This window comes from Phyllostomus discolor, chromosome 8, assembly GCF_004126475.2.
Source record: "Phyllostomus discolor isolate MPI-MPIP mPhyDis1 chromosome 8, mPhyDis1.pri.v3, whole genome shotgun sequence".
Classification (NCBI taxonomy): Eukaryota; Metazoa; Chordata; class Mammalia; order Chiroptera; family Phyllostomidae; genus Phyllostomus; species Phyllostomus discolor.
This window is the reverse complement of record NC_040910.2, coordinates 110,957,157-110,970,210: the sequence shown is the minus strand read 5'-3', so window position 1 is coordinate 110,970,210 and position 13,054 is coordinate 110,957,157. Positions and strand designations below refer to the sequence as shown.

General features: G+C 65.0%; 1 protein-coding gene across 1 annotated transcript in view; it reads right to left on the bottom strand.

Annotated features, from left to right (window-relative positions):
• Positions 1 to 2,854: 2,854 nt before the first annotated feature.
• Positions 2,855 to 13,054, bottom strand: part of LOC114503257 (SAP30 binding protein) — a 31,672-nt gene continuing 21,472 nt past the window's right edge. Inside the window, exons 5-11 of the mRNA XM_028520750.2 lie at positions 8,855 to 8,943; positions 6,929 to 7,020; positions 6,108 to 6,168; positions 5,608 to 5,659; positions 4,664 to 4,722; positions 3,519 to 3,603; positions 2,855 to 3,308 (exon numbers count right to left, since the gene is read on the bottom strand). Of these exons, the coding sequence (XP_028376551.1) occupies positions 3,127 to 3,308; positions 3,519 to 3,603; positions 4,664 to 4,722; positions 5,608 to 5,659; positions 6,108 to 6,168; positions 6,929 to 7,020; positions 8,855 to 8,943 (620 nt within the window). The 3' untranslated portion in view covers positions 2,855 to 3,126. The remainder of the gene's footprint in view (positions 3,309 to 3,518; positions 3,604 to 4,663; positions 4,723 to 5,607; positions 5,660 to 6,107; positions 6,169 to 6,928; positions 7,021 to 8,854; positions 8,944 to 13,054) is intronic.

The following is a 13,054-nucleotide window of genomic DNA, read 5'->3' as shown; positions in this document are numbered from 1 at the left end:
CCACAATCCCTGCACTTGACAATGTACGCCGAGTGCTGGTCGGGTGGCGCACGTTCCTGTAAGTAAACAAGTTACACGGTGGGGGATGTGAGATCAGAACAGCGTGGTGACCAGAGACCCGGTGTCCACCCCCCCCGTCTAGATGTGGGAGACATCTCTCAGGGAGACTGTCCCTGGGCCCCTCTCTTCCCAGGGCCAGCGGGTCGCCAACAGACCTCCTTGGAAATGATGGTCCATCCCCCCAGCCTCTTACTTGGGGTATTTTCAAACATGTAAGAAAGCTGAAAGAATTGAAATACAGTTGAGGATCACCCGTGTTTTCACCACCCGGACCCAAGCAAAGCAAACGTGAACATTTCACCACGTCCACTTTATTCACACGTGTCACGTGTCCGCCTTTTCACTCGAAGCCGAGGCTGGGACATTCATCTCTGCACGCTGCCGGCGTGTGCCTGGCCCGCACACCGCCACGCCACCGTCACCACGCCTGTGACAACGAACTAGCGTGTCCTGCGTCTGGTCCATCTCACACAAGCATTTCTCACTTGTCCCCAAACTATTATATGTCTCCTCTTGACGTGGAGTTCAGTCCCGGTCTCCATGGCATTTCTCTCATTCGAAAACAGCCCCACCCCCGGACACACACGCACACGCTGACCTTTAGAGGCCAGGTGGCCAGCAGAACACCCCGCTGCCTGGATCCGCCTGACTGCTGCTTCCTCACAGCGTCACTGGACCATGGACCGGCTCTGCCCGCCGGCTTCGGCTGGACGCTGCGGGTCGGGCCTGGAGTCTGGTCAGATTCAGGGCAGATGTTTTGGGTGGGGAGCTCCCAGGCTGTGCTGAGAGCTTTACCGGGAGGGAGGCCGGGCAGCTGCCGCACCGGCGGTGATGACTGAGGAAGTGACCGCTGTCTGTCATCGGGGTAGAAATACACCTCTCACTTTGTGGGTAAGAAGTAATCTGGGAGGGCGGTTTGCTGCCTCGTCCCCCTGCCCGGGTCCCCACCCTTCCAAGGACGGGTTTTGGCATCCACTGTGGACACTGGCCTGGAGTGGCTTTGGTGTTGAAGAATGGTGATTCTGTTTCTCTACCTTTAACAGAAGGCGTCCTTCCAGTTTATAAAAAGAGGGAAAAAAGTTTCCCTCCATCCACAGGGGATGAACTATGTGCCTCCAAAAATACAGGGGAGATGTTTCTCTCTTTTTTGTTGTTATAATTTTTAAAAAGTTATTATTACAGCCCTGGCTGGTGTAGCTCAGTGGACTGAGTGCGGGCTGGGAACTGAAGTGTCCCAGGTTCTATTCCCAGTCAGGGCACATGCCTGGGTTGCAGGCCATAACCCCCAGCAACCGCACATTGATGTTTCTCTCTCTCTCTCCCTCCCTTCCCTCTCTAAAAAAAATAAATAAAATTTTAAAAAATACACTAAAAAAAAAGTTATTATTACAAAAGCAACCTGAAAGATTAAAAAAAAAACATAAAAATTACCATCTTCATTTTAAAGCGCCCAGTTCAACAGGGCTAAGTGTGTTCACATTTTGGGGCAAGAGATCTCTGGGACTTTCTCGCCTCGCATGCTTTGTACTCGTGACACGGCTCCCCGCCCCCTCCCCCAGCCCCGGCTGACTGCTGCTCCCTTCGTTGTCTTCGTGAAATCTCCCTCCGGGAGTGGAGGTACATCACGTAAGTGGAGTCACATGGCGTTTGTCTTTTTGGGACTGGGCCCAGTGCCCTCCAGGGCCACTGTGCTGTAGCCCGTGTCCGGGTTTCCCTCCAAACGCCTCGTTTTGTGTGCCCGCCACCTGTCCCTGGCCCCTGGGCTGCTCCCGCCTGCTGGGTTTCGTGCACGTGAACCATGTGACTTTGAGACCCTGCTTTTCTGTGGGCCGATGGGTCACGGGGCAGTGCCAGCTCCCACTGTCTGAGGCCTGCCAGCGTCCCCCACGGCAGTGGCAGTCTCCGCTTACTGCCATCCCCACCGCCCACAACGACCTCTGCAGTGCCTTTGCGTTGCGGGGCAGGAAACCCCTGAAGAGACTCTCTTAGGACTGTGTGTGTGTGTGGGGGGCAGCCACTCCTTTCCAGGGCTGCCAGGTCCCTCAGAGGAGGAGCAGGAGGGTCCTCTAGGGCCAAGTCACGAGTGCTTGTGCAGGGACGAGTGGGACTCGGCTTTTATTTTGGGGGCGGCAGGGGCGGAGTCACATAACGGCGCAGGTGCAATTTCAGGGCACCTTTCTAGCCTCCCACATGCCCCATGGAAACAACTCGGCTCCTCACAGCCCGGCCTCCTCCCTGACATGCACGCAGCCCTCCCGCCGGCGAGGAGAGGTGCCAGAGGGCAGGGAGGGCAAACGTGTCCCCTTCGGGCCGGCGGGGCTGGGAAAGCTGCCCTGGCCCCGAGGGGGGCACTGCCCGGGGCTGCTGCAGGGCGGAGATAACAGGCACAGGAAGGGTGCGGTGGCAGAGCCCTCCCCGGGGCCCGGCGCTCCCGTAAACAATAGCTGCCCCCAGCCAGGGCAGGAGGTGATTCATCCCCCTGGCTGCGCCGGGCCTGCGGCCACGCTGGCTGGGCACCAAGGGACCAGCCCCAGCCCTTCTGGGGACGGGCGCGCAGAGCCCGGGTGTGCCCACGCCGTCGGGGGGGCTCAACGCCCCAAGGGAGCAGCGGCCTCAGCTCCTGTGGGCGAACTGGGTGGGTTTGGGGGTCAGGACAGTGGACAGCAGGGACACAGGGTTCCTGGGCCACCTCTGGTCAACCCTGAGTGATGGTCCCAACCGATAATCCCCAGACAGGGCCCCTGGGCTTTTGCAACCGCCTGGAAAGACCGCAGGAGAGGCCAATGCCCGCAGGTGTAAGAACACAGCACTTTTAATCGGGCGGCAGAGCCCACGCGGTGCGAGGACCCAGTCCACAGCGCCCCCTCCTCCTCGGCGACGTCCTTCTCTCGGCCGGAGCGCCGCGCAGAGGCCCCCCGGGGCGGCCCTGAAACACGCCACGCCGCCCGCCCGCAGCGTCGGTCCCGGGGCTGCAGTCCGAGCGCGTCCTGGAGCCTGGAGCGGCCCCTCCCCTCTACGGGGGGGAGCAGGATGTCCGAGCCTCCCCGAGTCACAGGGTCCCCCCGGTCACTGCTTGGCCTTCTTCACGATGGTGCCCACGGCAGAGATGACCGTGGTCTTGGAGCCGCTGGCGCTGGTGGTCACGGTGACGACAGCTGGCAGAGTGGCCGTGGTGGTGAGGATGGTGGGCTGGGCTATGGTCGTCACCGGGATGGCCGAGTCCCACTTGCTTTTCCTCTTTTGGGCATCTGGGAACACGGCGAGAGGGCGGTCAGGGCCGCGCCACGCCACGCAGTGACGCCCCTTTCCAGGAGGCCGGAGGGGCAGCTCGTGAACCAGGGAGCCCGCCCAACCCCCCAGCTGGCAAACCACCTTGGAGCTCAGGTCCCCGTGGGGTCTGCCCCCCCACAAGGCAGGGAAGCCACGGTAAAGCCGGAAACAGACAAGCCGCCTCCTACCTGCAACTGCGGTGCTGGCCGTGGTGGTGGTGGTGGCCGTGGCATTGGTGGTGGTGCCTTTCTTGGTGCCCGTCACAAACTCAATCTGGGGGGGGGGAGAGGGCAGAGAGTGAGACCTGGGCAGAGCAGGTGGCCCCATCTTCTTGCCAGCCATCTGCCCGTGGGGGCCAGGGGCGCGGCGCACACAAAGGAGGCATTCAGAGTCGGCTCCGCTGGGGCAGTCCGGGGAGGGAGGTGCCGGAGAGGCGTCTGCAGGGGGTTTTCGCTGCCCCGGAGAGAGCTGCCCGGACAGACGCCGGATGCCTCCTGCCATCACCGGGCTTCTGCACGCGCCCGGGGACCCTGCCTGCCAGCACGGGGCATGGACAGAAGGGAGGAGGGGAATGCAGCCGGGGGTAAGGACGAGAAAGCCTGGTCGCCCCCAGCAGCAGCCACCCGGGGCTGCCTGCGTGGCCCACTGCCCCCCCACCCCCGCCCGCCACCTGGGGGATGGGGGATGGGGGATGGGGATTCTGGAGGCTACAGCTGCTGCTGCTGCAGGAGGGCCAGCTCAAACCAGGGCTGGGAGGGCCACCCGTCCTGAGCTGCTCCCAGAGATTCTGGTCAAAAAGCGCCTAGAGCACATCTGGGCTCGTAGCCCCAAAGGACCCACAGTGCTTGGGGAGAGGCGGGGCTCAGGGTCCTGAAGTGAGGGGTCACCGAGCCACCAGACAAGGGACCTACAAGAAAGCTCTGAGGAAGCCACTAAGGAAGCTCTAAGGAAGGCACAGAACAGGGCAGGGCGCTCTCAGGAGGAGACACTTGCCTCCATGAGGCCTCCAGCGACAACGCCACCGACAGCCTCAGGACAGAATGCCACCAGGGCCGACAGCTGGGGGGAGGATGTGAGCGCCACCACACACAAGACCCCAGGAAACTGCAGGGACGCAGCTGAGACGAGCTGGAAACCCAGCAAGGCCCATCCGTCCACAAGGCACACTGAGGGCAGCTCAGGGGGCACCTTCCACAACAGGCCGGGCTGGGGGCGGGCTGGGGGCAGGCGCGGGCCAGGCCGCGCGGGCCACACACCCTCTGGGCTCAGCCAGCAGGGCCCTCGCACTCCAACGCCCGTCCTGTTCGAGTAACGAACGCTTCCCCTGGCTTACTTTGGTTCGCTCCTTCTTGGCCTTTTCCAGCTTGTCCATTTCGATCTTCTGGGCTTTGGCTGCAGAGACGAGAGAGGCCGCTTCAGAAGCAGCCCTGAACGGCTCCCTCGGTTTGGGCCGATGGACCCTAGCCCAGCTCGGGCCGCATCCCTGCATCTTGTTCGATGCGCTGCGGCAGCCTCCAGGCCAGCAGGGCCTCAGGTGCAAAGGCCCGGGGTTGGGGGGGGGGGGGGCGGGGCTGTGCGGCTCCCGTCCGGGGTGGGGGCCGAGGCCCCTGAGCCCCTGCTGACCGCTGCCATGTGGGAGTACAGAAGGCCCAGGACGGGCGAGCTTCCCAGGGACTGTGAGAAGCCAGAACCGGGGATTTTTAGGTAGAATGTTGGCAACTAATTCAAATTAAAGTGAGACTGGCGCGGGCCAAAGAAAACACACCCACAGGCCAGATGTGGTCCGTGGGCTGCTGGCAGGAGACCTGCCCCCTGGGGGCTTGGAGCCTTTAGAACTCCCGCCCGTTCCCCCCCCCCGCCCCCGTGGGCCCCCTGGGGAAACGCCGCCCTGCTGCCGACCTCGGGACGCACGTCGCCCTGCCTGGGACGGCGCCCACACCTGCCAGGCGGGCCCCCGTGCGCCACCAAACCTCGGACCGAACACGGTCTCCTCAGCTTGCACCCCGGCCCACTCAGGGCCCTGCTCGTACCCGCCACCGCCACAGCCACCACTGGGATCCCGCCTGCCACCCTGGCTTCGCCGCCATGTCATGAGCTCCCAAGTTGGGGACGGGCCCGTCTCGCTCGGGGCCGCATGCAGCTCCTCGGACCTGGTCCCCGGTCTAACGCGGAGGAGGCCCCGGCGCTAGGCTGCCTGGTGACCGACTGACTGGCACTAGGGACAGACGAACAGGAGCAAGGACAGGTGGGCGAACGGACAGACAGGCGGCTGCCTACCTAATGCCTCATAGTAGGAGTCCTCTGTCCAGCCATGCGGGTCGAACATGTCCTGCAGAGAAGAGAAGGTTAGAGACGCGGTCGCTGAGGGCCATCACGTGACAAATAACCGAAAGCTCCAGTCCCCGCCCCCTAAGTCTTCCCAAGGGTCTCCCCGGCCAGGAGCCGCTGCCTCCGAGGGCCCTGGTCTGCAGCCAGCCGTCCCCAGGAAGGGAGGGCAGTGACGCCCCCGTGCACAGGCCGCCCGGTGGGAGCACGGCGAGTCCACGCTCAGGCCCTCGCACCGGGGACCCGGCGCTGGGTCTGCGGCCGCAGCCTCATTCCTGCCCTCTTCCACGCCAGCGGGCTCAGACAGCGGAGACGGGGCTGTGCTCCCCGGCCAGCAAGGCCGCCCGCCACACGGCCCTTGCCACGGCTCCAGGCCGAACGCAGCAGAGCGAGCATGGGGCCCTGGGCGCCCCCCCGCCCCCCCGTCCGCAGCCTCCACACACGGGATGTACCTTTGGGTAGTTGGTGCCGAGCTCATCAATCGCACAGAACTGGATCAGCTTCTCGTAGATGCTGAAAGGAGAAAACCACCAGGCCCTGAGCCGGCCTGAGGCCTGTGGTCCTGGGTGGCCACCGCTTTTACGAGACCAGAACCATCCAGCTCCTGGGCTCAGAGGCCATCCGTGAGCCCGGCTGACCTATTCTAAGCAAGCGCCCTGACCGGAGAGGAACGGCTGCCGGCCCGACATCCAGTCACTCCTGCCCTCCACTCTCGCGGGACGGGCTGCTGCCAGGGGCCGGGGCAGGCACGGCGTTGCGGTGAGGGCTGCGCTTTCCTGGGTCTGACCTGGACACGCGACCTTCGGTGTGCGGCGGGGCTGGGGCCACCACACTCAGGCCCACCCAAAGGCCGGGGCAGGTCCCTGCTGTCACCACACCAGACTCTCCCAGCGGTGCCACTTGCCCAGGCACTGGCTAGAGCAAGACCCAGGCACGGCTCTGTCCCTCAAGTCTACCGCCCACCCACCCACAGAGTCAGTGACTTTTTACAGGTCAAAGAGCCCTCAATGGTGGGCTAATCCAACCCCTCACTGCACAGATGGGGCGGCCCAGGCCTTGTGAGGTCCCGTGTTGAGGAGCAGAGCTTCCCCATTCTAGTCCAGGCCTCCTGGTGGCCACCCCACACTCGGGGCCATGTCCGGCCCAGGCCTGAAACGGGGAGCTCCAGCCGGGGGAGCGGTCTGGGTCTCTCCTGGCCCCCTCCCTGCATGCGTCTGGGTCCCCAGCCCGAGGTCGGTGACTCAGCCTTCCCTGCAGGCCGCGGGCACCTCACCTGGGGTTCCGGAACTCCTTCTTCCTTTGGATGATGTAGTTCATGTCCATCCCCTCCTTTATCTTCCGCTCATAAAGCTTCTGGATCTTGTCCTACGGAGAACAGAAGGGCACTCATGACCCCCAATCCCAGCCTGTGGTCACATGTGTGCACTGTGGGGACACACGGACACAGGAGCCCTGTCCAGCTTACTCCCTCCACCCCGCCTCTGACCAGCTCGGGGCACAAGGTGCGCGAGACCAGCCTGTTTGCGTTTTGCTTCCCCCGGCTCCCTCCGGATGGCCGGGAGCGTGCTCGGTATAAAGTTCAAGGCTGAGGAGCCACGGAGAAGACCGTGGGGGGACCCCCCCCACCGCCCACCAGCTCCTGTGTCACCCGAAGAGGGGTTCCAGGCACCAGCGGTGGCGGGCAGGGGCTGATGGCGGTTTTACACGGCGACACGGGGCGAGTCCTCAGCGGGAGACCCAGGGGGCTGAGTCCTTTCCCTAGAATGTCCTCTGGGGGGAGGGCCACGGTGGCCAGTGCCCACCACTTCATTAAGAGGCACCGCCAGGGGTCAAGAGCTCAGCTGTCCCTTGCGAGACGAGGTGGGGGCGGCAGGGGTGGAAGTCCCATGGGTGCCCTTGGGGAACATCAGGAGAGGCGTCCACTCTCTCTGTTGGAAAGCCCACGCTGTTGCCCAGACTGGCCGGAGGAAGCGCCGAGTCACAGAGACGGGCCTGAGACACGTTTACCAGGGAAGGGAGAGGCCGAGAGGGACAGCCCTGCAGGGACAGCCGCGGTGCCGGAGGGAGGGAGGGGGGGAGGGAGGGAGGCCGGACGGAGAAGGGGATCGCGCACGGGGCAGCCCAGTCCCCCACGGAGACTCTGTGTGTCTCCTGGGCCATCGCATGGGCCCCCCCGCCGCACTGAACAGAAAGGCGTGCTGTTGCGTGTTTCCTGCCGTCACAAGGGTCGGAGAAGGAGCAGTGCCCTGGACCCGAAGGTGGGGCCGCGGGCTGTCCCTGCCGGCACACGGCTAGACTGTCCTTACAGGCCGGGACTTGCCGCCCAGCATGGAGGCTACACTGGGCCGGGGGTGGCGGCGGGCTGCGGGCTGGTGACTCAGCCAAGGGAGGAGACTTCCGGAAAAGGAAGAGAATCTTCACTGCGCCCGAAGCCCCGGCCCGCCGCATTCCATGGCCCCGGGCCCCTTAGTCACCCGTCCGCCAGGGTGGTGCCACGGGCTGCGGAGTGGCCCCAGGCCCCAGCAGAATCTGCGGGATCAAGGGCAGAGCGGGAAGACCGGATGCCTCCGCGGGGCAGCTGTGGGGGTCCGCCCTGCTCTCCCCCACGAGGCCCCGCTCACAGGGGACCAGCACAGGGACCAGCAACAACCCCAGAGGCTGAAAAGGCGCAAAGGCCAGCTGTCCCCGGAGGGCCGCTCCCAAGGGAGCAGCCGCACTCCATGCTCCGCTTCCTTGGGATTTCCGACCGCAGGTCGGGCCTGTGAGAAGCTGTGTCACCCAAGCAAGGGAGTGGGTATTTCCGGAACATGAGAATAGGAGTTTTAAGCATAAAAATGCTTGTGCTTTGTATTCTAAAGTTTCTTTCACATTCTGGTGGTCCCTAGTTTTCTCGGCAAAGCTCCTTCTGAGACGCTCGCACCGGCTCAGCTGGGCTGCACAGAAAGGCACGCCATCTCTACTCCTGGACCCAGGACCTCCGGCGCCCGAGCGGGGCCCGGGGGAGGCAGCACTGGGGGACGCGGCGGAGCGGGCGGCGGTGCGGAGCTGGCTCCTGACAGCGCGCTCGGGGGCCACCAGGACCGCAGGCTCCTCCCGCCCGTGCTGCTTCTCCGACAGAAGCCTCTTAGCAGTTGGCCGAATCGGGCCCCCGGCCCAGGCCTCTCGCCGGCACGGCCTCTGCGGTCAGCTCCGTGCTTACCTGCAAGTGATTCGAACACCTGCCGGCAGGCTCAGGCGGGATCTTGATTTCGTCGGGCGACATGTTCCGGACACGCTCAGAAAAGGAGGCTGTCGGAAGAGCGGAGGAGGGTTCTGTAGGGAGGTGGGGTGGCGCGGACAAGGGGAAAAGCGAGCACCCGGTGTTGTCAGGGAGGGACCAATGCCACGGAAGTGTCCCCAACAGCCTCTCTCGGCGGGCAGCGTCGCCTCAGCTGAGATGGCACGGCCAGACAGAGCCAGCACGTGCCGCCGGGGGGAGGAACGTCGGGGCAGAGGTGCCAATGTAAAGGGAGCGGGCCTCGGTGACACGGCGGTAACTCTCCCGGAAGGAGCTGGCCGGGGGCGCTGGTGCGTGGCAGGTGGGAGGGGAGCGGCCGCCACCTGCAGCACCTGCCAGCGTTCGCAGTGGAAGCTCTGCCGTGGCCACCATCAGGCTGCCCGCGGGAAGCCGCTGACCCAGGCCGGGGGGAGGGGTGCACGCTGGCTGCCAGCTCGAGCCAGCCCCGGGACTCCAGCCCTCCATGGGTCGCGCCCCTAACCACCCTCCCGGGGCTCCGGAAACTCAGAGTTGTTTGGGGCCGCCCTTCTCATCCCAAGGTGGGGGAGAACAGGGCGCAGGGCTCCCTAGGCTTGGGGGCTCAAACCTTTCAAAGCTGCCTTGTGCATAAATGACATTTTAAAAATTACCTGTTAGGGTTAGCTAAGAGACGTAAAAATAATAATATAATAAGCCAATTGGCCTCTTTTGGTCCACCTCGTTCTTGGGAACAACAGGCCTGCCTCTGATGTGGAGAACCACAAGTCCACGGGACCATTCCCTGGGAGACCTGCCAGCGCCCGCCCCCCGGGCGTCCCCCCTGCACCCGCCCACCCTCGCCCTGTGCTCCGGCCACCCCGTGAACGCGGAGTCACGCTCTGGATCGCTGCGACAATGCACTGCTTGTTGTGCGCTCTGCCCTGCCCTTGAAAACCTTCTCCCGTGAAAAGGGCCATACAACGAGCAAAGAGCGGGCGGAACGGGGTGGGGCGGCGTGAAGGGAAAGAATGAGCACACCAGCGCCAACAACACGCAGCGGGTGCCTCCTGGGTGCTCACTGCGGGGAGGGCCCGGCCCGGGCTCCCCTCCCCCCTCCCCGCGGCGGGGTGAATGTTTGCAGAGAAGGCGCTTCCGTCCCCACCACTGCGGCCAAGAACGCGGCACTGAGCACGGTCGAGGGTGCGGCTCCCGGCTTCACCAGTCTCCGCCGTGCCGACCAAGCCTGTGCCCACTGCCCGTGCTGAGGCTGGGCCCGGCGCAGGGCAGGGCAGGGCATCCCAGCCTGGCCCACGGGCCGGCTCTCCCAGCGTGTCCCCGAACCTGCCCAGGCGGGCCCAGAACACAGCACTGGAGCTGCCCCTCTGGCTGAGGACGAGGGGCCGGGACTGGGTGTCTGTGGGCCTGGGAGCACTTCCCACCGGGGGGGGGGGGGGGGCTGCACGCTTCTCTGCCCAGCGCCCTCCTTCCGTCCCCTGGCCCCCGCAGCAAGGGGGGCACCAGCTCTGGCTGGCGTTCAATCCCGTTCTGACTTCCTCCTCACCCCCCAACCCCGCCAACCCCGCCAACCCCGCCCCGGGAGAAACAGGAGTTCAAGGCCGGAGACTCGGGCAGGCTGCAGCGGGGAGCTAAGAGCGGAACGTGCTGGGGTGAGCCGGTCCGCCCGCGGCAGGGGCGTCCGCGACCCAGGCGAGCAGGGCCCGGGCGGGCTTCGGCGCACAGCGGGGAGGGTTCGCTCTTCCAAGGGGCGGAGGGTGTATGTGAGCACGTGACCCGGAGACAAAGAACGCCCTTTGGCATTTGCCAGGAAAGCCTTTTGGAAAAACAGGGTGTGACCGTGTTGCCACAGCAACCCAACCACACTGGGGCTGAAAGGGGACACACTATGCCGGGGGTAGGGGCGAGCGCCTGCTAGGACAGAGCATTCCTAGAAGTAGCTGGCAAAAGAAGGGACACACTCAGGAAGCTGGAGAGAAGTTTACCCCGTGGACTTCAGGAGCAACCTGCCAGTGATCCATCCCAAAGTCCCAGGGCCCGTCTGCGGGAGAAGCCACCAGACCCACACCACACGCGTGGTTGTTTGGGCAGCCACAGGCCCCCAGGCATCTTCCCAGGACAGACACTGAGAAACTCGCCCAGGCCCCTGGGGGAGCCATGTCTGGGGCTCCTCTGGGGTCCACTGGGATGGCCTGGGAGGGCGGCCACACTCGGGACCCGAGAGGCCCACGGTCTGCGTGACTCCCCCCGTGCACGCCGCGTCAGGAAGCGGCAATGGCGCCCACGGCCGCCGGGAACCTCTCTAGCAGGAGGCAGTGGGGTGTCTCTAGGTCACACAAGACACAGAGAACCCAACTGGATCCCTAACCCGCGGCCACTGTGCCTGGCAGGCCTGCGTGGCATCAGTGGGCACCGGGAGGGCACGGACTGAGTGTGCCCGAGGGCTGGAGAAACCTGCAGGTTGGCCCCCCGATTTCATCTGCCCCATTTCCCCTGCGCTGTCCACACAGAGGAAGCGCTTCTCAGCCCTGGGGACGGGGAGTCCCGCAGGCAGAGGGGCCGACCGCTGCGGCCCTGCGAGCGTGGGCCTCTCTGCTCGGCCATTCCTTCCGCAGTGAGACACGGCAATGGCAACCAAAGCCGCGAGGCTTAAAGGCCTCTGTGCCCTCCGCAGGTGGACGGGGTGGAGCTGCGGGTGTGACCCCACAGGGAAGCAACAGCTCGCACTAAAGAGAAAGACGCTGTGACGTGCCTCAGCATAGGTGGATCTAAAACACAGCAAAGACGACGCCTCCATTTGCATCCATGGTCTGACCGGGGACAACGGTGGCCCCCAAGGGGACCTGTGACAATGTCGAGAAACATTTTTCACGGTCCACGTGGGGCGGGCGGAGGCGGCCCCGTGCACACCCAGCCGGTGGAGACCCACGGCGCTGCTGAAACACCGCCCCGGGACAGGCCGGGCGCCCACAGCAAAGCACGGTCCAGCCCACACACGTCGACAGTGCCGAGGCTGCGGACCCGGTCGGCCGGCGTTCTGGAAAAGGCCCGACCGCAGCGAGGAAGGGTCGCCGATGCCCGGGGCCGAGGAGGCCCTCTGCGAGGGAGGGTCCGAGGGGCCCCGGGAGTGACGGAGACGCTCCACATCACGGCGGCGGTGCGGGCTGCCATGGCTGCAGCCTCCGCCTGCACCCCTCCAGTGGCGCGCTTCAAGCTGGCCAATCTTAGTGTGAGCTACACCCGAACACGGCTGTGTTCACAGGGTGGCGAGAAGAGGAGGAGGAAGCTGGCCGAGGAAACACCGGGAGGCTGTGGCCGAGGCCCACACACGCTCCACTGCCTGCTGAGCGCGTGCAGCGCTGCGTGGCCTCGGGCTCCCGAGTGCACGCCGTCTGACCCCACCCCGCCCCCACAGACATCAGAGACGGGCAGGGTGGGGAGGGGACAGGAGTCCCAGGGCTCCAATCTGTCGCAGCCCGTGGGTCACCCCCACCCCCAGGAGGCCACGGGTGTCCTGGCAGGGAGGGCTGCCTCCTTTCTGGGCCCACGAAACCAAAAGACGCCCCTACACCGCCGTTTCCTGAAGAGCAGACCCGAGGCTTGAACAACATTCTGGTTTCAGTGGACTGGGGAGACGCACATTCCGCCCGTGAGAAAACTCAGGGGTAAAGGCAGGGTCCCGCTGAGGGTCCGGGCTGCCCCCTCGCTCCTCAGAAGACAAACACAAGGACACTTTCCAGTCCTCTCAGCGAGGAAACCCGGAGCGGGTCCCCGCCCTTCAGCCCCGGCAGCTGGGGAGCAGGGCCCCTGCTCTGGAGAGATCTGCAGGCAGGGAGGGACCGTCCCAGCCACCGCCGAGAGGGAGGGGAGGTCCAGCCCCTCGGTGAGGCTCGGCCCGGCCCAGCGCTGGGGGGAGAGCAGTCACGGCCACTTGGAAGGAGTGGGGATCGGGAAACCGGGTTCCACACAGCGCGGGGATGCCGTTCCCTAGCACTGGGACCGCCCGCCCTCCGGTCACGACGGGTCCCGGGCTCCAGCACTGGGGGGCATGGCCTCCTCGGGGACAGAGCCCAGTGCCAGGAGAGGCCACATCGGCCTCCGGAGCACACAGGCATGCCAGCAGGACAGGGCGGCAGGACACAGGACACG